Source organism: Danio rerio, chromosome 24 (genome assembly GCF_052040795.2).
Source record: "Danio rerio strain M-AB ecotype USA chromosome 24, GRCz13ab, whole genome shotgun sequence".
Classification (NCBI taxonomy): Eukaryota; Metazoa; Chordata; class Actinopteri; order Cypriniformes; family Danionidae; genus Danio; species Danio rerio.
The window spans coordinates 20,692,245-20,717,500 of NC_141044.1; the positions used below are offsets into that span (position 1 = coordinate 20,692,245).

General features: G+C 38.0%; 2 protein-coding genes across 5 annotated transcripts in view; both read right to left on the reverse strand.

Annotated features, from left to right (window-relative positions):
* Positions 1-25,256, reverse strand: part of cntnap2a (contactin associated protein 2a) — a 743,992-nt gene that overhangs the window by 164,161 nt on the left and 554,575 nt on the right. For 2 of the 4 annotated variants that reach the window (XM_087308738.1, NM_001281991.1), the window contains 1 exon segment: positions 17,594-17,721. In XM_087308738.1, the coding sequence (XP_087164864.1) occupies positions 17,594-17,721 (128 nt within the window). 4 annotated transcript variants of the gene reach the window in all.
* LOC147838017 (uncharacterized) lies at positions 14,504-16,504 on the reverse strand. The gene is made up of 2 exons (XM_087309434.2): positions 15,344-16,504; positions 14,504-15,222 (listed from the first exon to the last, which is right to left on the reverse strand). The coding sequence occupies exons 1-2, from the start codon at positions 16,502-16,504 to the stop codon at positions 15,148-15,150; spliced, it is 1,236 nt and encodes a 411-aa protein (XP_087165560.1). The 3' UTR covers positions 14,504-15,147.

The following is a 25,256-nucleotide window of genomic DNA, read 5'->3' on the forward strand; positions in this document are numbered from 1 at the left end:
TATCTTTGGACTTGTGGGGGAAACCGGAGAACCCGGAGGAAACCCATATGAAAACAGGGAGAACATGCAAACTCCACACAGAAATGCCAACTAACCCAACCGAGGCTCTAACCACCGTTCTGCCCATTTTAATAAGTACAGTAATTGTAGTTGTAATAGTAATGTGTGAGAGTAATTGGTGGTTTATTTCCCTGATAATTGGTGGTAGTCCCTAATAAACCAGGTCCTAAGCCAAGGGATAGTCCATGAGTAATTGTTGTTAATTTTGTTATTAGCTCCCTAAATTCCTTATACTGCCACAAAAAAAAAAAAAAAAAAAAAAAAAAAAAAACAGTTTGTCCAATTTAACAAACTTTTAAAGGGGTGGTCCACTACGATATCATACCTTAAACTGTATCTGTGTGAATATAAACAACATCTCTTAATGTAATAAGCTCAATGTTCCATGCAAATGGAGACATTGTCTTTTACAGAGATAGCTTAGCAAAGCCTACAGCTAATGAAGTTTGAGGACTACGAAAAATTACATCCGGGTTAATGCGATCACAAACCCTTTAGGTTACGTGCATTGACCTCGCGCATACACCGCAGGGGTATTGCCAGAGGCGCTGTAATGTTATAGCAGAGAAAGCTAAAATGCTGTCCAAACGCTGCTATTTTCACAGAGCTATACTTCGGTTTCTGTATTTGGGTTTTCAAAGGACACAACACAAAAAGAGAAGTGGATACAGTTACATTTTTTAATTATGTTCCAGAGAATTATAAAACAGATATATAGCTCTAGCATTTGACAAAGGACACCTTCTAAAATTTCACCCTGTACAGTGCTGGATTTGTCTAAAAACTCAAAGAAGAAGCAGCTCCAACCATAATAGACAAAGCTGTGGATTGTAGGCCACAACCTGTGATATTTTTATTTGTTAAAATGGATTGTTCTATTACATGCATACAGTAGTTTCTAGCATTAACAGTATGTTGTAGCTTTAACTGATACGGCTAACAGCTACACTGACTGACAGTATGTAGGTATTCAAAATGTATTATCATAGCAGTATAAAGCAGAGTAAAGCAGTTGAAGTGAAATAAGAGCATTGAAGCAACTGCTAATGAGAGATAAAAGCAGCAAAGTTTTTATTTTGCCACACTTATTCTAAATTGATTATTTCTTTATAACTGAACATTCTTCTAAACTTTTAAGATAATGTATAAGTAAAATATGCAACATTGTTCTAGCAAGTTTTGAATATTTTCATAGAAAATGTCCTACATACTGTGCCTTTAACACTGAATTAGGTTAAATGAATGACAACTAACCGCCAATCTCCCTTTCCCATGAAACTGTGAACAATGATAAAGTTATATTGTGATATTAAATAAAGGCAAATCCCTTTGATAATTGACGCACTTGCTCTGTGTAGTTTTCATTTGTGTATATTCCCTGATAATGATACAAACAGCATGTTACCTTTTTTTAGCTGGAGACAAAGACACAGTTTATTATGATTCACTTTCAGGGTTTAATAGACCCGAGGCTCAGACTGATATTTATAGATTTCACAAGCAGTGTAAAAGTGACATCAACTCGGAAATGCTACTTACTGACTTTAACTGATCTTACATAAATGGGGCAGCATCCCATCTGAGAATTCGGGCACAAGACACCCATCACATCCTGATTTAACCTCTCATTAGTCTCCAGGTGCAAACCAATCAGGAATGCATGAAAAACGGAACAGGGAGCATCGCCTTGGCTCAGTGATTCAGTAACTAAGCAACACTGAACATCCTCGCTGCTAATGATAATATACCGGTCAATCTAGGTAGAATCAGTGTATCTATTTCTGATAAATCTGTTTTTTCCACTTCTACTTGCAGTTTTCCAGTTTGCATCACCTTTTGTTAAACACCAAGCTTGCAAAGCGACTTTCGTGACTCATTTCATGGTATTTTGGGCAGAGAGACTGTTGGGAACCGTGAAGACATAATAACTCAAAATATTATTTTTCTAAGCTCGTTGCAGACATTGAAAAAGTAAACAATTTATTTCACAATTTTATTTTACTACTGAGATTTGTTTTCAGAAAAGCAGCCAAGTTTAAACTTATAAACTAATAGAGAGACTTCCTAGATATGCAAGTAGAAACTCCTGAATCAAGTCAGAACTGCAGGAAATCCAAAAAATGTGAACTTTAAGAAATTAATTCTCAATTCTGAAACAAACTCAGAAGTGCTAAATTAGTTTTTATATCTCATTTTTATAACGCTTTTTCATTTTGAGATACATAAAGTCAGAATTGCAAGAAAACATTTAAATTCAAGACATTTCCGAATGTGGCGCAGTAGGTAGTGCTGTCGCCTCACTGCAAGAAGGTGGGTTGCTGGTTTGAACCTCGTCTCAGTTGGCCTTTCTGTGTGGAGTTTGCATGTTCTCCCTGCCTTCGCGTGGGTTTCCTCAGGGTGCTCAGGGTTCTCCCACAGTCCAAAGACATGCGGTGAATTGGGTAGGCTAAATTATCCGTAGTGTATTATGAGTGTGTGTGAATGTGTGTGTGGATGTTTCCCAGAGATGGATTGCGGCTGGAAGGGCATCCGCTGCGTAAAAACTTGCTGGATAAGTTGGCGGTTCATTCCACTGTGGCAACCCCTGATTAAAAAAGCGACTAAACCGACAAGAAAATGAATGAATGAATGAACATTTGAGCCACAAATCTGACATAAGATGAACTCTGAACTGTTAAATACACACTCACTTTATTAGGTACACATGTCCAACTGCTCATTAACGCAAATTTATAATCAGCCAATCAGATAGCAAGTTAGGTGATTCAAGTGACTTTGAATGTGGTCTGGTTGTTGGCTGATCTGAGTTTGTCAGAAACTGCGAGAAACTTTCTAGGGTTTACAGAGAATGGTCTGAAAAACAGAAAATATCCAGTGAGCGGTAGTTCTAAGTGCAAATGCCTTGTTGATGCCAGAGGCCAGGGGAGAATGGCCAGACTGGTTCGAATTGATAGAAGTCCAACAGTAACTCAAATAACAACTCGTTATGCAGAAGAACATCTCTGAATGCACAACACTTCCAACTTTGAGGCAGATGGGCTATAGCAGCAGAAGACCACACCGGGTGCCACTTAAAAAACTGAGAGCACAATTCACAAAGGCTCACCAAAATAGAACAATAGAAGATTGAAAAAACGTTGCCTGGTCTGATGAGTCTCGATTTCTGCTGCGGACGTGTGCTTGGATATAACTGACCACACTTCGTAATTATTGTTCATTTATTAGTTTGCTGGAAATTAGAACTGAATGTTTGCACCTAACAAATGAAATTAAATATGTAAGCTAATGGATGTTTTCAGTGGAGCAACGTCCACCGTTTCCTTATCCACGAAAGTTAAAGAGTAAGGTAAAGGAGTAAATGAAGAGAAGGTCGAATGGAGGAGCCCTTTTTTATCCTCGCACAGATATTCTTTTTAACTGTTTTCTCGCTAGTGAAGCATTTAGTTTTTCCGCTTACAAAGTCTGCCATGTTAATAGCAAATGCGTCATGGTGCGGCACAACTGAGTCTTAAAGGGAATGGGAGATGTGACTCTGATTGGTTTAATGCATGTTATATTCAAAACACACCAATTAACCATTAAGAGAATAAGCACACCCTGTTAGACCAGAGTGTATTTTTTCATCCTTAAAATAGCAAAAGTAGATTCGGACATGCTCTTAATGCTTTGCGCCATGTGCTTTAGACTTTGTGCCTAGATCCTTAAAATAGAGCCCTTTAAGTTTAAAGTCCACATGAACCAGAAGCCTTTTTTTCCCCCATAAAGTGATGCTATTCCTAGAAAAACGGAACATTAAATGGCAAAACAGTGGGCATAGCTTGTTTTTTTTTCTACTGCAAGCTGAATGGATGTAGTTAAGTAGTCATTTCATTCAAATGGTGGTGAAAAGTGTTTGGGGTAGGTTATTACAACCTAACAGACCAACACAATAACCATGACCAATGACCAACGTAACTTTTTCATTTAGTGGCTAATTCGTATGAATTCGTACGATCTAATTCGTACAATTTAGTACGATTTGCTTATCCCCCAATGATGGTTGGGGTTAGGGGTGGGGTCAGGTGCCACGCCTCCTTTTTAAAATCGTACCATTTCGTACGACTGAACTCGTACGATTTCGTACGAATTAGCCACTAAACTGGCAAAACGTAAAATACTTACGTTTTCTCGTGAGATCAGGCTGAACAGACACCTCTTTATAAACATTTCTTAAGCCACAAACTCTTCTTAAGATATACATAATACGACAACTAAAAAAAAAAAAAAAAAAGAAGTGCACTTTTAGATTTCAATTATTAGAAGGGCAAGCATTTTTTATTGATATGCACAAATGAATTGTTCACCACAAAACTGGCAATGTGAGCTAACACAATCATATGGTTAGTTTTGATTTCTCAAGGACTTTAAATCTCACATTCAGTTTCCATGCACTTATGACACTCATGCATTTTTTTGTCTTGGAATTGTGAATTTATACTCATAGAATTTAAAACTACATTTTAAGTAGCAAGTTAACATTTCTTTTTTTGTAAACTTACAACTGTGAATTTATATCTGGCAACTCTGAGAAAACTTTATTCAAAGTTTATGTTATATTTTCTACCAAAATAAAAGAAAAAGTTAACTTTTATTTATGTTTTTATCCTAAGGTAAAAACAGTATTCAAATATTTCCATCCCTTATGCCTAGTTCAGACTGCGTGATTTTAACCCCGATTTTGGCTCGCCGACAGGTTTTGAGAAATCGCCGACAAATGCCTAAAATCACAGGCAAATCGGTGCTCGTGCACGTGAGTGACAATCACACAGTATGAACGATCAAAGACGCGATCTGAGAGAATCGCCGATGAGTCGCCGATGCCTGTGAGATATCTGGCATGCTAAATATCTGGAGCTGTCGGCGATTCAAATCATGCCGTGTGAATTGAGTTTTGACTGAAAATAACATCAGCCATCGCCTACAGCCAATGAGAGAGCAGCTTTCACTTGTGTGTGCGTGTGCGTATACCTGCTGCAGGCCAGCGGGAGGCTGGGGGAGAAGTTAAAAGCGCTCTTTTTCGGTTTATTTGGACCCAAGAAATGGAGGAAAAACTAGTGGAGGTTTGACAGGACTCAGGAGCAACCGTGTCTGTTTGACGTTTCATACAGAAAGAAATTAGTTTATTATCAACTTAAGTTGAGGAGAAATGGCTAATTCCCTTTAAACCCAGGTGAGCAAATATGTACATTTTCTACCCCATTAAAGGCTTCTTTCTCATTATGTAGTTAATAACAAAAGATATACTACATGTTTTTGGCTGTGAGACGTAGTTTGGACGAAGTTGTCGGCGATTCTCCCTATAGTAAAGTTATGCAATGTGAATGTCCATGTCGCCGATCCATCTTGCAGTGTAAACAAAGCAGCGACGAAACGCTAGCCCAGATAGTCATGCAGTGTGAAAACATCTGTGACACGACTAGTTTGAAAATCATGCAGTCTGAACTCGGCATTAGTTTAGCCACTTTCCTAAACAATATGCCAAAAAATACCAGTCATCTTAATCATTTGCTTCTCGTATTGTAGCAGACATTTCAGCGTGATAAATTGAGTCAGACCGAAGCCATTCAGAGCATCAGCTGCTAATTTTAATCATTTATAAATTAAATGACTTAATCATTCAAAACTCTCATAGACTATGGCCCCATTGTTACACGGTGTTAAACTCAAATTTAAAACTGTGGCCACAGAAATTTCATCCAATTTGGCCACAGTTGGAGCGTGACCAAAGCACAGGACTCCAGCCTGACCGCAAATGTGGGTTTCAACTCCAGCTACAACATTTTTGCAATGAAGATGAAAGTTTTTATCAGCAGTGTCGCTCACTTAGCCATGAAATGTCTTGATGCAAACCAACTGGTGTGAGTCGCACCAATTTTATTCAGAACATAAGTCATATCAATCAAACAGGAGAACTACTCAGATATAAAATGCCTAATGCATCATAATGAGACGTATGCGCTATTTTCTACATATCACCGAATTGCCGTCACATTGCGCATGCCACACTAATTTATAATCTCTACCAACTGCTTCGTTAGGCGGGGGAATCATATTCCTTTATTACTGACAGGTTATCTATCTCAATTAATTTGCAAAGCAGTCTGAAGTCACAGCGCAGCATAGCCAGGCAAGATGCATCATCATTTTGTTTGTTATCTTTATTCCTTTTCTCAGTTATTAATGAGTATTAATTATGCAACCTGCCTGAAGATGATGGCGTATGTATGCTGTAGCACAGCAATGCAGATTAATAGATTAAAGTAAATGAGAAACTCACGGTTCCTATTTTCTGAAGATTTGTGGGCACAAGCTAAACTACATCATACTGAATTTAATGTCCCTCCTGAGAAAACAGCAACCATTGTTTATATAAGCAAGAACACAACTGAATAGACACGTTTCTTATTGCAACTGTGCAATAAAGATAACATAGAATTATTTATTACTTTGTGATTACATGATTTACAAATATTTCTATATAATTTATGTAATTTATTCCTATACAAAACAGTCAGCTATATTCTTATTTCTGGTTCAGTCTAGTTGTGTCATTTCCCCCAAATTTCAATATACAGCTTTTATTTCAAAATGAAATAAATTAAGGCAGTCAAACATTGTCTAAGATAAGTTGTGTATCTAGTTTAACCAATCTTTCCACAATATGTACAATAATTATACATTTGTCAATAAAATAAATTAGTCACTTTGGACCAAACGCTAAATTGTACACCTGTCACACTCTAAAATTTAATATCAATTTGGTTAAGAGCCTATTAGAAAAAAAATGAATTGAATTTGTATATTAAATAGAGCATAAACTCATACATTGTGAATACACTTTTAATATGTGATAAAGACTTTTAATATATATATATATATATATATATATATATATATATATATATATATATATATATATATATATATATATATATATATATATATATATATATATAATGTGTGTGGTGATAGAAATGACTGTGGTGTAAATTACATTTCAACAGTTTATTGTGAAAAAAGTAAAGATAGCTCTACTGATTAGCTTTAAATTGATACTAGCATTTCATGTATCCAAAATACTTTTTTTTACCTTAATTTTGTTTGGTTTTTAAAAACACTTTTTGAAGGTAAAGCATGTTTGGAAATGACATGGAAAAAAATGAATTTCCTTATCAAGCAATATTTACCTTGATTATTCTTCATGTGTTGTCGATGACAATTTAAATTCCCTCCATCTTGATCATGTACTTGGATGTCACTGTTCATTTTCATGGAAACCACCTAAATAATCTTTCACGCAAACTTTTTAAAGCGACATTACAGTGTTGGGATGGAAATGACACCGATACTGTGCGACAGCTATATTTTGTATACAAAATAATATTAATAATAGTCTCATACAAATAACTCCAAACCTATTTGACACTGTTAAGTACAGTGTCCTGTCACTGTAATGGTACCTTCATGGATCAGATTTGATACAATATTGTATCTACAGGTTTTAAAAACCAAAGGTACATTTTGGTTTCTCATGGTACAAATCATGTCCTTAAAGGTACAAACTGGAATGGTACGAATTTGTTTCTTTTTCTTAAGGTACTGCCCCAGTGACATGGGTTTGTACCTTTTTGGTACAACATTGTATCATTTTTTTCTGAGAGTGTACACACACACACACAACTTTATTTGTTCTTGAAAGCATGATATGAAGCTTTAAGATTGAATCCTTGCAGCACCGTCCAGTAAATAAAAGAACACTACAAACCACACTTGCTACAAAAAATGCTCACCTAAAATATCAGTTCTGCAAGAGACATGATTTGTATTCTTATAGGGTGCTGACTCTTCAAATATTAAACAATACACAGACATACTAAGAGCAAGAAAAGACTTGCTGTGAAAAAGCATCTAAAATACTCAAGTTTGACATGTGATTCTAATGGGACTGGACTCTAAAAACTGCACTTGTTTTACAGATTATTTTCACATTAAGGCTCCTATCCACCTTGGCATTCAGTTTGTGTGCCCAATTACCTAATTCTGAGTCTTTGCAGTAAATAAATAATGAGTGCAAAAACAAACAAGTCTTTAGGGGATTGCTGGACCCATGCTAAAAGGCATTTGCCGACTCGAGCAGAAACCCAACAGCAGAGAAAGCACCGCAGGCCCAGAGGGGTCTCATGGTTGGGGTGCAGACAGTCCAGGTCTATAACTTTCTTCATGTGCACACATGAAGTGGCTAAGAGCAACATTTATATGCAGCATTACCATAGCCAGGCTGGCGTCCTGCATTAATGCACTACTGCTCCGCTTTCTTCCAACTACAGCTCTGAATATATGAGGAAATGAATAAATAATAGCAGTTTCAGCTCGGTGTGTTGAGCACAAGCCATGATTTGTGGGACCCCCTGATGAGCATTGATTATGTTTTCAGGCCAAGAGCTGCAGTATTTTTTAAGTGTTTCCATGCAGTTGATTGGCACAAATGTCTGCGCAATTGAAATAAAGAGACATGGGGAAAATGGTTATTTACCAGAGATGATTTCCTGTGCTTTTATTACAGGGACTGCTCTCCGGGTGTCATTTGGACATAAACACCTTGATCAAGGGTGCAAAAGCAATTCAATAATTTCAGTTTGCTGAGACTCAGCAGACAAATTCAAAACATATTGACAATCTTTGGTCTCGTACTTTAATAGCTTATTTTCTATCCAACTGATTTGCAATGCATTTTCTTGCACATTTGTGGTCCTACAGCACCACTTGCATAGCCAATCCAACAACAACAAAAAAGACAGTAAAGATGAAGAACCTGATCTTTCAAGCGAAAAAAAAAAAAAAAAAATACATGTAGTTTTTGTTTAAATAGAAGGTTTTAAGTCACGTTGTACTTCATAGGCCTGAATCAGCACTGATGTATTCTGCCGAGAATATCCTTACAGTAAACTTTTTTTTTTCTTTTAATTTTGGAATCTACAGCTGGCTCTGATGTATTTCTCTACAGCAGTAGAGTTACGGGTAAATCCAATAGGGAAATTATTACATTTATTATTACAATCATTACATTACGTGATCCAGAGCAATGTTTCACATATTTTGTAATTTTAATGTAATTTTTCATTGATTTTCTTGTCGGCTTAGTCCCTTTATTAATCCGGGGTCGCCACAGCAGAATGAACCGCCAACTTATCCAGCACATTTTTACGCAGCAGATGCCCTTCCAGCTGCAACCAATCTCTGGGAAACATCCACACACACATTCACAAACACACACACTCATACTCTACGGACAATTTAGCCAACCCAATTCACCTGTACCGCATGTCTTTGGACTGTGGGGGAAACTGGAGCACCCGGAGGAAACCCACGCAAATGCAGGGAGATCATGCAAACTCCACACAGAAACGCCAACCGAGCCAAGGCTCGAACCAGCGACCTTCTTGCTGTGAGGCGACAGCACTAACTACTGCGCCACTGCTTTGCCTAATGTAATTTTTTATTTTGTAATTTTAATGTTGTATCTAATCGTGACTTTGACAAGTCTGCATGTTGTTGCCTCTATCTGCATTCTAAATGATTTTGAGATATTGAGCTTCAAAGTTTTTGCATTCCATATAGCAAACAATATGCATCCATTAACATGACAGATACCCTAAATGTACTCTAAATGTAAATGACCAAAGTTCTCTTAAATTTGCAAACTAGGGTAAAAAAACAGGGCAAATGCAGATAGAACCCTCAAATCCTAAAAACCCATTTTCCACTTGTAATTATAAGGTTCTATCTGGCAGATCATTCATTGAGGTGTTACTTTTCAAGAAATACAATCAGTCTGCTTATTAATTATTTAAAAAATGGCTGTTGTAGCAATGTGTTGATGCTTGAGAATGTAATAGTTTTGCTTTCTGAAACATTTATTTAATGTTTTAGCATGAATATTTTTTTCTTGTTCAAATTAAGCATACAAGGTTGTGCTAAATATTTTGTCCAGAACAGATGTTAATTTCATGTAAATGTTAATATTTATATTATTCATGTTATGGTAATATGTATTGTTGTAATTAAAAAACAAAATGAAAACAATATAAAAAAAATAACTTAATGGAAAAACTTAATGGAATATAGACTTTAGAATTTAAATTTAGACCACTGTCCTTGACAAGATTGTCTTTAAAATGGTCAACAGTGATGTTTTTTTTTTTACTTGTGTGTGGTGCAACATTATTTAGTCAATTCTGATTTTGTCTTTCTTTCTGGTTTTTGCCACTGTCAACGGAGCAGTCTGGTGGAATGACAAAATTTTTTAATCCTGATTGGTCTTCGTGTGTGCATACGAAATACTGCTTGGCTCACATAAAGAACCTTATAGAGCCAAACTAAAGTTAAACTTTGTTAATAAAACTTTTTTGTTTTTTTAATAAAAAGTATTAAAATGTAAACAACTTATAAAAACATCCCATAATGTAAATAAGTTATCATTTAATAAGAATATGCCAATAACTAAATTTTAACAAAAATGGCAGATAGAAATTTATAATTCTAAAGTGACAATATGACTGAATTGCCAATAGCTTGATTTCTATTAAATAAAATAAAAAAACATATATTTATTTATAATGTTCATTAATTTTTTATTTAGTTTTGTACTTGATAAGACAGCAAACATTCAATATGGAGATATTTTTTTCTAAAGCAACATTTTGGCATAAAAAAAAAAAAAACAGAGGCTTGAATCCAGCTGTTAAACCATCAACTTTATAATTACTTCAGTGGCATCAAAAGTAGTGTTCTGAGAGCAAAAGTGATCTACCAATAATCGGTCCCACTTTATATTAAGTGTCCTGAACTACTATGTACTTACATCAAAAAATAAATACAATATACTTACTGTGTTTAAAATGTATTTGAGAAAACTTGTGGTGCTTTTGAGTTGGGATAGAGGTTGGGTTATGGACAGGTTTGGTGGCATGGGTAGGTTTAAGGGTGGGTTAAGGTGTAAGGGATGGTCAACAGTGTATTTACAAATGTAATTACAAAAGTTAACTACAGATGTAATTACATACATGTATTTAATCAAGCATAAGTACAAAGTACATGAGTACATTTTAACAAACTATTAATTCCTGTGTAAGTACATATTAGTTAAGGCCACTTAATATAAAGTGGGACCCAATAATCTACTCATAGCTGCTGACCAAGGGTGCATCTCGCTATTAGTTTTACTCGATCTTAGTGCAGCATTTGACACCATTGACCACAATATTCTCATAAATCGCTTAAAGTCTGCAGGTGTCCAGGGACAGGCTCTACAGTGGTTTAAGTAATACTTAACTGATCGTTACCAGTTTGTGTACATTAATGGACAGCCTTCACAAGTCAGCCCAGTAAAGTATGGGGTGCCTCAAGGATCAGTTTTAGCTGTTTACAATGTACATGCAACCTCTGGGAGACATTATTAGAAGACATGGGATCAGCTTTCACTGCAATGCAGATGATACTCAATTATATATTTCAACTAAGCCTGATGAGATGTCTGAACTGTCTAAGCTAAATAAGTATATTAAAGATGTTAAAGACCAACAATTTTCTTCTCTTACACAAAACAAAATTATTACTTATTGGACCTAAATCCTGTACACAGCAGATCTCGCAACTCAATCTACAATTAGAAGGATACAAAGTTAGTGTTATTGCTACTATAAAAGATCTGGGTGTCATATTAGACAGCAATCTAACTTTTAAAAATCATATATCCCATCTGAGAAATAACGCTAAATTACGAAGTATGCTGTCCATCTCAGATGCAGAAAAGCTAGTCCATGCTTTTATGACTTCTAGGCTGGACTACTATAACACACTGCCCAGCATCCTCTATTAACAGACTTCAGCTAGTACAAAATACAGCTGTCAGAGTTTTTAACAGGTCTAGAAAATGTAATCATATCACCCCAATTTTATCCTCCTTACACTGGCTGCCTGTTAAGTTTTGTATTGAATTTAAAATATTGCTTCTTACATATAAAGCGTTAAATAATCTAGCTCCTGTTTATCTAACCAACCTTCTGTCTCACTATAATCCAACTCGCTCTTTAAGATCTCAAAACTCAGGGCTTCTGGTAGTACCTAGAATAGCAATGTCGACTAAAGGAGGCCGAACCTTCTTGGTTATGGCTCCTAAACTCTGGAATAGCCTTCCTGATAATGTCCGAGGCTCAGACACACTCTCCCAATTCATAACTAGATCTGTTTAGTAAAACATACACTCAGTGCATCACTTAGTGGGTTTCCATACAGGTTTCTGCATCATGTTTATATACACTATGAACAGCAGCTATGCTAATTATTCTCTTTATTCTCCATTTCCATCGGGGGATACTCATCCTGAGGTCCTCAGATTGATCCAAGACCGGAGACGAGATGATCCCAAGGTTTCCATATCCTGGACCAGGCCAAATTCTGAGCAGCTGCTGTAGTGGTCATGGAGGAGTGGAGCGCATGAGATTTATTCCTGTGACGCCTCAGGGACAGACGAGTCTTTGCTGAGGCCCAGCCTCCAGCCTCCGCCGCTGAGACTGCAGCTCTGCACAAGACGTTTGGCCAGCGGAGAAATTAAAATGGCTGTGCCCAAATGAGTCTGGTTTCTCTCAAGGTTTTTTTTTCTTCTTTTTCGCTTATTGGTGAGGTTTTTTTTTCCCTCTCCGCTGTCACCACTAGCTTGCATGGTTTGGGATCTGTAGAGCTGCGCATCGATGGATTTGCTCTCCAGTGTCTAAACCCTCAGTGGTGATTATTAAACCACACTGAACTGAGCTGAACTGAACTTAAACACTAAAAAACTGAACTACACTGTTCCAATTTACTTTGACCTTTTATGTGAAGCTGCTTTGACACAATCTACATTGTAAAAGCGCTATACAAATAACGGTGAATTGAATTGAAAAAGTGAATAATAAACTATCGAAAAAAACAACTCAATGGATAAACAATGTCAATTTATATTCACAAATGTGAAAATTATGGCATTTTACCTTGGTCAGGATACAAAACAGAAATACACATGTTCCTAAGTGTTGCTTGGAACAACCCTAAAACGCAAGTGAACTGAATAGCCGGACAAACAGCTTCAAGTCACAGGTGTGCAGGAACAAAAGAAAAAAATAAAAGCGGAAAAAACCCACAGCATTCAACGTTCTTGTCTAACAGGTGAGTATAATTGAATGCACCTGATCTAAGTAATAAGCCAGATGCAATTAACAGGAATAATGAGGCATACAAATGCATCATTTCACATGGTGATGATAGTGAGGGATGGCTCTGTATTTTACCCTTGGGTTCTCTGTCTCGCTCTGGTGAAACTTGGGCATTTATAATTGCATCCATCTAAAAAAAGGCACTGTTTTAATGTCTCCTTCGTGAGTTATGCACAATTGCACAAAAAAAAAAAATTTATAAAGATATTGCAAGCAGGCTATTGACACCAATTTAAAAAATGACTGGCAGGAGACCTCTGTGGGATGTAATGATGATTGAAAAGTTTGATTGGTGATAACAGCATCAGTATAGTTATGCTGGAGGCATCTGGCTTTGTGTCTTTTTTTAATGTCTATTGACAACAGGCTGACCTTGAAAAGTGCTAAACATCTATTTAATAAAGATGCCATTAAAACAAGCCCTTTGGCAATAGATTACAACCAAATGGCAACCTCCCGCTCTCCCTTGTGAAGCCAATACAGAACTAACTAAAACTCCAGTTCATCGACTCGCCTTTGGGGTCTGGCTCCAGGAACTCCACACGTTAACTAACTGCCATGCTAAATTGACCTATTTTACAGCTGATAAAACCATGTTTAGATCCTGGTACAAAAGATGGTTTTGGTACATAAAGCTAATATTACCCTGTATAACAACAGTAAGGTGGTGCATTTTTTTAACTCATCTGTTTTATTTTTATGCAGTTATATTAAGTCTACATTATTAAGAGCATGGTCACTTGAGTGACTAGCTAGGTCTTGCTGATCGTCGTTATGTCACCTCAGCTGATTCCAGCTGATTAGCCGCTGAGCTTGGCATATACATACTTTTTTTTTTTTTATTGTTTTATGTAGCTTTACATAGTCAATTAGTCGAAACTATTCAAGCAGCCTCCATTTTCCAGGTGAGGGCAATTCTTATATACCATCTCTATAAATGTATTTGTTTTATTTAAGATACTTTATCATTTATAGTTTTCTTTAAACCTGTAATGCACTCTAGTATCAGATTGATTAGCTGTAGGCTAGCAAACAGTCATCTGAAACATTGTCATACAGTGTTATGCCTGGATTTCATAAATAGCCTTGCATTTATTTACTAACGCTGTCACGTTAGTGATCAGGAACAGGAACAAAAACGGGAACAAAAAGGGTGTGGATCCAAGTGCAGATTTAATAGATGTTAAGTGCAGAAAACAGTGACAAAAAAAAAAACAAAATCTCAAAAATAAAAAGTAACAAATCAACAACAAAACAAGACGGATAAACACGAACTAGACTTTGGCAACTACAAGGCAAGATCAGGAACAAACTTACTAGGAGCAGGAAGACAAGGAAGACAACGACGCGATGACAAACATAGGTGGAATGGTAGAATATATAGTCCAGATAATCAACGGTAACACAAAACAGATGAGATGACGGGTCAGTGTAAGTGTTCCGGTGTATGCGCGTGGGATGTATGAGAATGTAGTTTTTTCCCTGGGGCACTGTAGCGCCTACAAAGTCCTAGAGCGCTACAGCGCCCTCAGGTGGTCACAGACGGATGTGACATTACCCCCCCTCTAAAGAGCGGCTTCCAGACGCTCCCAGACTGGTTCCAAGAGGGGGGGCGGAGCGGAGCAGGAACAAAGGGAGGGATGGGAGGGCCAGATCAGGGTCAGGCAGTGGGTCAGGCACCCCAGCAGGAAGCCAGGGTGCGGCCGGTGAATCCGTCCCAAGTAGTGGGAAGGACCACCAGGGAGGGTCGGGAGGGATGACCCATGGATGATCCCGCAGGAGACACAAGGCAGGGGGTTTAGGAGAGCCGGCTGGAGAGGCAACTGGACTTGAGCAGGTGGAACTGGAGGCAGCTGCGCAGGAGCCGGCGGGACTGGAGGCAGCTGGGCAGGAACCGGCGAGGCTGGAGGCAGCTGGGCAGGAGCCGGCGGGACTGGAGGCAGCTGGGCAGGAGCCGGCGGGACTGGAGGCAGCTGGACTGGAGCCGGCGGGACTGGAGGCAGCTGGACTGGAGCCGGCGGGACTGGAGGCAGCTGGACTGGAGCCGGCGGGACTGGAGGCAGCTGGACTGGAACCGGCGGGACAGGAGGCAGCTGGACTGGGGCCGGCAGGGCAAGACGTCTGGGAGGTGCCGGCAGGGCAAGACGTCTGGATGGCGTTGGTAATGCCAGGAGCCGGGCTGGGGCCGGCAGGGCGAGGGGCCGGGCTGGGGCCGGCAGGGCGAGGGGCCGGGCTGGGGCCGGCAGGGCGAGGAGCCGGGCTGGGGCCGGCAGGGCGAGGAGCCTGGGTGGCGCCGGTAAAGCCAGGAGCCGGACTAGAACTGGCATTGTACTGCGCTCTGGGGCTGGAGCCGACACTGGCGGGCGCTCTGGGGCTGGAGCCGACACTGGCGGGCGCTCTGGGGCTGGAGCCGACACTGGCGGGCGCTCTGGGGCTGGAGCCGACACTGGCGGGCGCTCTGGGGCTGGAGCCGACACTGGCGGGCGCTCTGGGGCTGGAGCCGACACTGGCGGGCGCTCTGGGGCTGGAGCCGACACTGGCGGGCGCTCTGGGGCTGGAGCCGACACTGGTGGACTTTCTGGGGCGTGAGCAGTCCTGTTCCTACGCCTCCTCCGTCTGGTGGTTTGAGAAGGGAGAGCATAGTTAACAGGTGAGGAAGCTTGCTCTGGAGCTGGAGCCGACACTGGCGGGCATTGTGGGACTGGAGCAGACACTGGGGTTCCACACAGTTCAAGCAGGCTCTCTAGAGGCTCAGAAAAAGGTGCTCTTCGGACAGCCCGACGCGGATAAGGCCGCAACTCCAGTCCTGCCTCTCTCCTCTTTCCCTTGGTTAAATCAGCTGGCCCCGAAAATATCCCTCTCTGTTGCCCTCCGTTCAGGCCTCCCTCCTGAGGGTTCTCCTCCCTCAGGGCAACAGAGAGAGGGGAGCCAGCGATCAACAAGGCTGCTTCAATGAAGCGGTAAAGGTTCCAGTCATCCTCGTACGGTGGCATAAGGGAACGAACTGGTTCCAAAAGTCCTCCCCGAAAAAACATCATAAGCAAAATATCACTATGAGAGCTCTTCGGGGCTAGCTCCAAAAACTCCTTGATATAATGCTCCACGGAGCGGTTACCCTGCTTTATACGCACTAATCTATCATCTGCTGAATCCATCTGGTGATCGCGTCGTTCTGTCACGTTAGTGATCAGGAACAGGAACAAAAACGGGAACAAAAAGGGTGTGGATCCAAGTGCAGATTTAATAGATGTTAAGTGCAGAAAACAGTGACAAAAAAATACAAAATCTCAAAAATAAAAAGTAACAAATCAACAACAAAACAAGACGGATAAACACGAACTAGACTTTGGCAACTACAAGGCAAGATCAGCAACAAACTTACTAGGAGCAGGAAGACAAGGAAGACAACGACGCGATGACAAACATAGGTGGAATGGTAGAATATATAGTCCAGATAATCAACGGTAACACAAAACAGATGAGATGACGGGTCAGTGTAAGTGTTCCGGTGTATGCGCGTGGGATGTATGAGAATGTAGTTTTTTCCCTGGGGCACTGTAGCGCCTACAAAGTCCTAGAGCGCTACAGCGCCCTCAGGTGGTCACAGACGGATGTGACAAACGCAGACTATATTTGAAGTATTTGAGACTTATTTGCAATCTTCCTCCTGTAGAAAAACACCTTAAGAACAATGTTTAGTGGCTCAATGTAAACACTAAACACTTTATTGATAGTATACAACCAAGCACATGTGGTCAGAACACAAACGAGTCACAGGTGATGATGTATTAAGTGTTTCCCCTAAAGAAAAGCCAGTCTAAGCAAAATGCTGGCAGGCATGTTTAGCTCCACTGATGCTTCGCCTCTTAGCCCTTTTTTGGGCACCCCAGCTGGTTCAATGACGTTCGAACAAAATGGCAATGGTTAACCACACCTACTTGTAGCTTAATTTGTGCTCTTCAGAAACCTATGGGTGACGTCACGGATACTATGTCCACATCTTTTACAGTCTATGATTTCAACAGAAAGTCAACATGTAAAGCTTCATTTAGACTTGCACTAAGTAACAATAATCACACATGTGAAGGAAAAGCAGTATGCAAACAACATTTCACAGTTAAATTTGAAAAAAAAAAAAAAAAACATTAACAACCTAAGCAGTCCTTTATGCTCATGCAATAATACACAAGAGCATTTTTTGTGAGCCAAAGCAGGATATTATTTAAGTAAAGAAACAGACTTACGGTCTCCATGGCAACGAAGAGGTCCCACGGTCAGCTTGGCTTCCGAACCGGGTCGATTTGTGTCCCCGACAGCCACTTGACTCACCGGTAAATGGTCTTTATACACCAGAAGTCCGGAATCATCCCTCCTACCAAACAAAGCAATTTTGAATTAGTTGAGAATTAGTGGAGGTAAAAAAACATTGACTTATTTCTCTTTTCTGCTTACAATAAAACCACTTTATTTTGACTTGCATGTGTGGGTCAAGGTGCATTTACTGTAAATATAGAGTTTAATTTGTACCTACAGTAAATTGCATTCACAGTTCACACTTGTGCTTTTAAGTGTTTTAGTGCTGTTTAGTTTATTCACAAAGCGTCAACACTGAACTGAGCAGTTGCTTTATGGTCAAAACGGTAACAGTACAAAGCAAGAACAATAACATATTAACATTAAAGCTACAAGCAGCGATGAAAGGGACCTCGCACCCTTAGGATGACAGAGAACAGGGGACAACAATTTAAGCTATTTTTAAAAATCTTATAAAATCACAGATTTATGCCAAACTTCTGCAAACTTCTGCACTGTGCAAAAAAAAGAACAGCTTCTACTATGCCTAAATTCGGGCGATTCCCCCTCGCCTCCAAAACATGGCCAGCTGCACAGAATGAGTGTTCGCTTGCACCGCTTGTTGAAGGAATGTTTCTCACAGAACGATAGCAGATTTTCTTCTGATGGCTCCTCTAACTGAAAGTTTAAACAATACTTTAGCATTTCATTCATTAGTTTGGGCGTCTCATCTTCCCATTCTGCAAAGCCAACTCTCAGCTTTTTCGCTGGTCCACTGCCATGTCCCTCTACATCCACCTGCAACCCACCCGCAATTAATCATAATGTATTTTTTATTACCCAACTCGCCCGACCCATGGATTATCGGCTAATATAACTGCCATCCGTGCATCACTAATTGGCATGTAAACATGTTCAGGTCAGGACTGTTATCAAACTTTTGAATTTTGAGGCAGATTGGACAATGTATGCCAGAGTTATAGCAACTTCCTGTTTCGTGGAAAATCAACAAAGTTTGAGAGACCACCACAAACATGCCCTTCGACAAAAACTCTAGATCTTCACAATTTAATTTTCGCCAAGAACATGACAAAACCCAATTTTGGTGTTGATCTGATGAAATCCCAAGGAGGAGTTCATTAAAGTACAACGCCTAGAAATGACAAAAACTGCCCTTTTTTGGCAGAGAAAGTTAAAAATATCTGACTTCCTGTTGGGTTTGAGATTTTGCTTCAAGATACTTTTTTGAAGGTTTTGGCATGTTTGATGTGTTTGACAATTTTCGTACATGTGCATGAAATGTAGCTCGGGGGCCAGTCCGTCAAATGTGTATAGGTGGTGCTGTCAGTATCGAGTAATCAGTATCTAGAGAAAAATCTTGACGCAGACTGATGTTTAACAGGCTAATTATACAAGACATGACTCATTTTTGTGAGTTTACTGAGTACTGTTTTTTTCAATGTTCAGTTATGTTTACTTCAAACTTTATAGTGTTACAAGAAAAAGCATGTGAACCTTTTGGGATAACTGGATTTCGGCATACATTTCATATAAATGTGTTCATCTAATGTCACAACAATAAAAAAAAAACAGTTAGCTAAACTAACATTACACATATATTATATGTTTTCATGTTTTTATTGAACACAACATGGAAACATTCGCAAGAGAAGATCCCTACATTGTATTTATTAATCCCTATACTTCCTCATACTTTATTGCTCCCTATCTGAACTTAGAAAATCTTTACTTCACATTGTAATATTAATTTACAGATTTTGCAGTGCCACACATACATAACGCTTTTCAGCCGTGATTTGGATGTCTCACACACATTTTGGGAATCTTAAAATATCCTTATGCCCTAGGCTGAAATTTGTTGTCTTTGATCACTGTTTTGACATGCTCAACAACAGCCAGTTAATTGCTGTTGCAATCAAATTTACCGTCTGAAGAAATGCTGAAAGTGTCAGAAGATTTCAGATACTTTCCTGCAGAGTGATGCTTTTATGACATGCATCAAACTAAGAACCAATGAAAGAACTGACCCTGATGATGCAATCAGCGCAACAGCTTTAAACCACCTTGGGCAAAAGTAAAAAAATTAAAATAAAATAAAATCAGATTTTATTATGAAGGCATGTTATGAGTAAAATTAATGTTACATAGTGCTGATTGATGTTTGCTGTGAGGTATAATTTCATAGCACAAGTTATGGATTGATTTGGCTGTGGCATCTGTAGCGTTGATGTGTAGTGTCTTGATCATTGTTCAGTCTGACAAGTTACAATCAAAAGGAATTTATTTTTTTTAAATCACGCAACCTAAGTTGGGCTTTACTTGATAATTGTAAAGACTGACAGAAAACTTCAATATACACAACAAATAAAATGATATTGTTAATCTAGTGCTAGTGTACACTCTCAGAAATGAAGGTACAGGAGCTGTCACTGGGGCAGTACCTTTCAAAAGATACATATTTGTAAGAATCCACAGCGGGACGATATGGGTGCATATCAGTACTCAAATTTACCCAAAAAGTACCTTTGAGGTACGATTATGAACCCTTCAGGTACAAATATTTACCTTTTGAAAAGGTACTGCCCGTGACAGCTCCCGTACCTTTATTTCTGAGAGTGTAGTTTACCCATGAAAGATTAGTGTAAGAATATCTCTGCCATATGGTTATTATATCACACAAGCCTAGCATATAATTTAATAAAACATGTGGTAAAACTCCAATAGTATGCATCTTTCATTAAGCATTACCAAATAGTGAACTCTATATTAACAGATGTTAGTAAGCAGTTTATAACTGCAGATACAGATGCTCTATTTTTGACATTATTATTAGTAATATTAATTAATTAATTAATATTAATTATTAGCTTCCTTCAATTTTTTTTCTTCTTTTTTAAATATTTTCCAAATGATGTTTAACAGAGCAAGGACATTTTCACAGTATGTCTGATAATATTTTTTTTTCTTTTGGAGAAAGTCTTATTTGTTATATTTCGGCTAGAATAAAAGCAGTTTTGAATTTTTTATGAACCATTTTAGGGACAAAATTATTAGCCTAATAATTCTTGACTTCAACTATATATATATATATATATATATATATATATATATATATATATATATATATATATATATATATATATATATGTATGTATATATATGTATATATATATGTATATATATATATATATATATATATATATATATATATATATATATATATATATATATATTAAGGACATTTTAAAGTCAAGAATAGAGCGTTTGTATCTGCAGCTATATACTGCTTACTAACATTTATTAATATAGAGCTAATGCATAAGAACAATTAATTGACTATTTGCTAATGCTTATTAAATCAGTCATAGTGTGTAGTTATTATAAAGTTATAATGTCAAATTTACTACTCATTTTAAAGGCAATATTCAGGGCTTTGCAAATAAATTCTTCGGGCACATACATGGAAGATACGGTATGGCAGATATCACACAGGTTTATTTTTTTATTTTTTTAAACACTTTTTATTAGAAACCTATATATTTGTTGCCTCATTATAAACGTGTGAAAAATTTAACAACATACATATTAAACTAACAAAAGATACATTAAAACAGACCATAAGCCTTTTTCAGGGTGGTACTGGATAAATATATAATCTGTAAATTTCGCATTTTGTGTTCTGAAGCATGGTAAACATATGTCTGACGGAAAACTTCCTAAAGCTTGAAGCTTTACTTACCCCGTCTCTCCTGTTTTCAAAATTAGAGTCCCACATACAGTAAGAAATATATGTAAGAAAACAAGGGAAAAAATATCACTGCTGTAATCTCACTAGGAAACATTGTGGCCAATCAAATGCAGCCTGGGGAGTGCTAATCAAACATAGCATGCGGAGTGCATATTAATAAACCCATATGCAATGTAACAGTCTGCGTTTTCATCTACATTTTACATGAGATTGAGGAAACAAAGTTGTTTGAGGGTCACACTATGCCATTTCAATGCACTGAACTCATTATTTAGCTAGATATATCTATATTTTTATTCTATGGCACCTTCAAATTTTCCTAATGTGAACTATTTCTGTCATACTTATCACTGTAAGAGTTTTAGCTCTCCTTCTTGGCAAGATCTAATACACTCATTAATGCACTAATAAGTGGAATGTTTGTTTTCTCTCAAAAGCAGCCCTCTGACACTGATGACTAGCTCTTTAATTACAGTAATACAATTTGTTTAATCAGTAGAAACACTCACTTCACACACTTTACAAAATGAATAAACAATACTGAACACATAGACCTCTCAGGTACATGTAGCATTATTTTAATGATGCTTACATTTTGCAATATGCCTTTTGAAAAATACAATTATGGATGGTAAACCTGTAGAAAAAAAACAACAATGTGGTCGGGAATGAAGCGTGCTGCTTTGAAATCCAATGTCCTAATTTGTATCCATTATGCATGGTGGTTTGGTTTGCTTGGGGTTTACGACAAGTGGTGAGAGCAGCGCAATAACCCACTGTCCATCTGTGCATGGGCCATTAACACATATTACTGTGTGTTCAGCTAAACCAGCAAACACGAGAGGCAAAACCCTCACGTTCCAACAGTCTAAATATTCACAAGTAGCAAATCCAGCAGGAAAACATGCCTGCTAATACGACCCCACTCACGGACCGAGGCTATGTTTACCTTAAGGATATAGCATTGCAAAAATGATTTCAAAGCTCATAGCATAATGAAACCAGTGCAAACAAACGCAACGTACATTATACAAACACACAGTTACCCAGCGGCACATAAAATCTGTTTGGTTATTACTTTCCACCAATCCATCCAATACACTTCCTGTGGAGAGCACACAGTTCTACAGCTGCTCCAATATATATAGTGAGTTGCCTTCAAAGTGGCCATTCACACAAAACACATTTTTGCATTTAAAAATGTGGAATGAAGGGCAGCGGAATGAAAAAGAAAACATTTTTACACTGCATTGGTCAAACGTACTCCTCAAGTGTGTGTATATATAGAAAAACAATGGAAAACAACCTGCGTTATGTGCGAATGTCCCCTTGAGGCTGTGACCTGTTATGAACTCTAATAAGCGAGCAGTTTGGAACGGTCTGCATAGACAGCAACTCTACACACCACTGTAATAGTGCTTTGCATGCGACTTTCTACTGATTTTGCGAGTCTGATGTTAGCATGTTGATATGCTACGTGTGCAATACTCTGATATACATACAAAATGTAGAGCACAAACAGAAATTGAGCATAACAATGCATTTTTATAACTCTGAACTTTTTATCAAAACTTTTTTTTTTCTGTGTGAATGATTAAGTAGTAGAACTGCTTTGTGTGGACTAGTTAGTTAATGTAAGATAACCCAATTTCTGAGAGGGAACTGGGGACTTTTTTTTTGTTAAGTGTTTAAAATATTATTAAAATCTCATATATTATTATCTTAACAACATAATTTTGCATGTTTTGTTTTTAAATTGCTGTTGGTTATGCATGCATATGGATACCAAAAACAAGGTAACAGATTAGTCGGTTGTGTGAATGATATACTTTAAAACATAATAATTGCATTATTTATTTAAAATGGGGTAACAATTTAGAAAATTGTATGCACAGACTATTTAATGTAGGGTAGCAAATTGTGTTCACATCATATTTGAAATATGTAACAAACATATGATGTAGTGTACTTAGAATGAAGCAACAACTTAGTAACATACATGCATAATGTATTTAAACATTACAAAATGTACAGGTAAAGTCAAGTGTGGTATGATATAATTAAAATGAAGTCATGAACTAGAACTGTGCACATAATATAGTTGCAAAACTGAAAAGTGTGTGCATAATATACTTAAATGGTAACAAATAGCACAAAATGTGCACAAAATCTACTTGAAAATGAGGTAATGTTAATAAGTCATGTGAACGATTGCCCAAAAACAAGATAACTAATTAAAATGAGTCAGGTCAACAAATATGAAATTGTGTGAACATTATACTTAAAATTAGGTAACACATTACTAAAATACACTCACCGATCACTTTATTAGGTACACCCGTAGAAGATTGAAAAAATGTTGCCTTGTCTGATGAGTCTCGATTTCAGATGCAACATTCAAATGGTAGGTTCAGAATTTGGTATCAACAACATGAAAGCATGGATCCATCCTCTCTTGTATCAACGGTTCAGGCTGGTGGTGGTGTATTGTGAGGGGGATATTTTCTAGGCACACTTTGGGCCCATTAGTACCAATTGAGCATTATATCAATGCCACAGTCAAAGGTACCTGAGTTTTGTTGCTGACCATGTGCATCCCATTATGACTACAGTATACCCATCTTCTGCTGCCAACTTCTAACAGGATAATGCACCATGTCAAAAAGCGCAAATCATCTCAGACTGGTTTCTTGAATATGTCAATGAGTTTCCTGTACTCAAATGGCCTCCACAGTCATCTCAATCAATTAGAGCACCTTTGGGATGTGGTGGAACGGGAGATTCGCATCAAGGAAAGCAGCTGACAAATCTGCAGCAACTGTGTGATGCTATCATGTCAATATGGACCAAAATCTCTGAGGAAAATTTCCAGTACCTTGTTGAATCCATGCCATGAAGGATTAAGGCAGTTCTGAAGACCGAAAGGGGTTCAACCTGGTACTAGTAAGGTGTACCTAATAAAGTGGCCAGTGAGTGTATATTAGTGAACAATAAACAATTTGCTTATTTGTGGCTGGACTTCCTCCATTATTAAGCTTAAAGAGATAGTTCACTCAAAAATGAAAAGTTGATTCCAACATCCTTTTAAAGCTTTAAAAGTTTCTTTGTTCTGTTGAACACAAAAAAAGATACTTTGAAAAATGCTGGTTGGAAAAAAAAATACTATGGAAGTCTATGGGTTACGGCAACCAGGATTTTTTTTTATATCTTCTGTTATGTTCAACTGATTCAAAATAAACTCAAGCAGGTTTTGAACAAATGGAGGATAAGCAAACAAACAAAATGTTTGGGTGAAATATTCCTTTTAAGCACTATGGGAATGGAAATACTAACAGACTACCTCTCCTCTTCACTTTGCACATCTAGGACTGAATGTATTGCATTAAGCTAGATTGTTAATGTCTCGGTTCTTTAACAGCTGACTGACATTAACAGCTGCCTTATAAAGGCCCATTAGGAAGGATGTAAATGAATGTGTCTCAAAGCAACACAAACCCACAGCATTCTAGGAGGCCGTCTGACGAATGACCCTTCCTCTGCAATATCGCCCACAGCTCTTTCTTTAGTAATGAAGCCACCAAACACACCAGCCAAAGCTTTTGTTGATGGAAATATCAGAGTTCGGCTTTACTCAAACTTCTTTATCAGTCCAATCTGTTTGTCATTTGCACAAGCGCTGAGGTCGAGACAACCGCCTCATGAAGCAGACACCGCTAGTTAATGAATACAGAGAGACAATAAGGCAGATGGGAACATGACATGCTTGTCTTTCATAAGTCTGATAGCTGGGCTAAGAAGGTCAGTAACTCGCAAATAGCAACTTAGTCCAAAGCTTATAATTAACA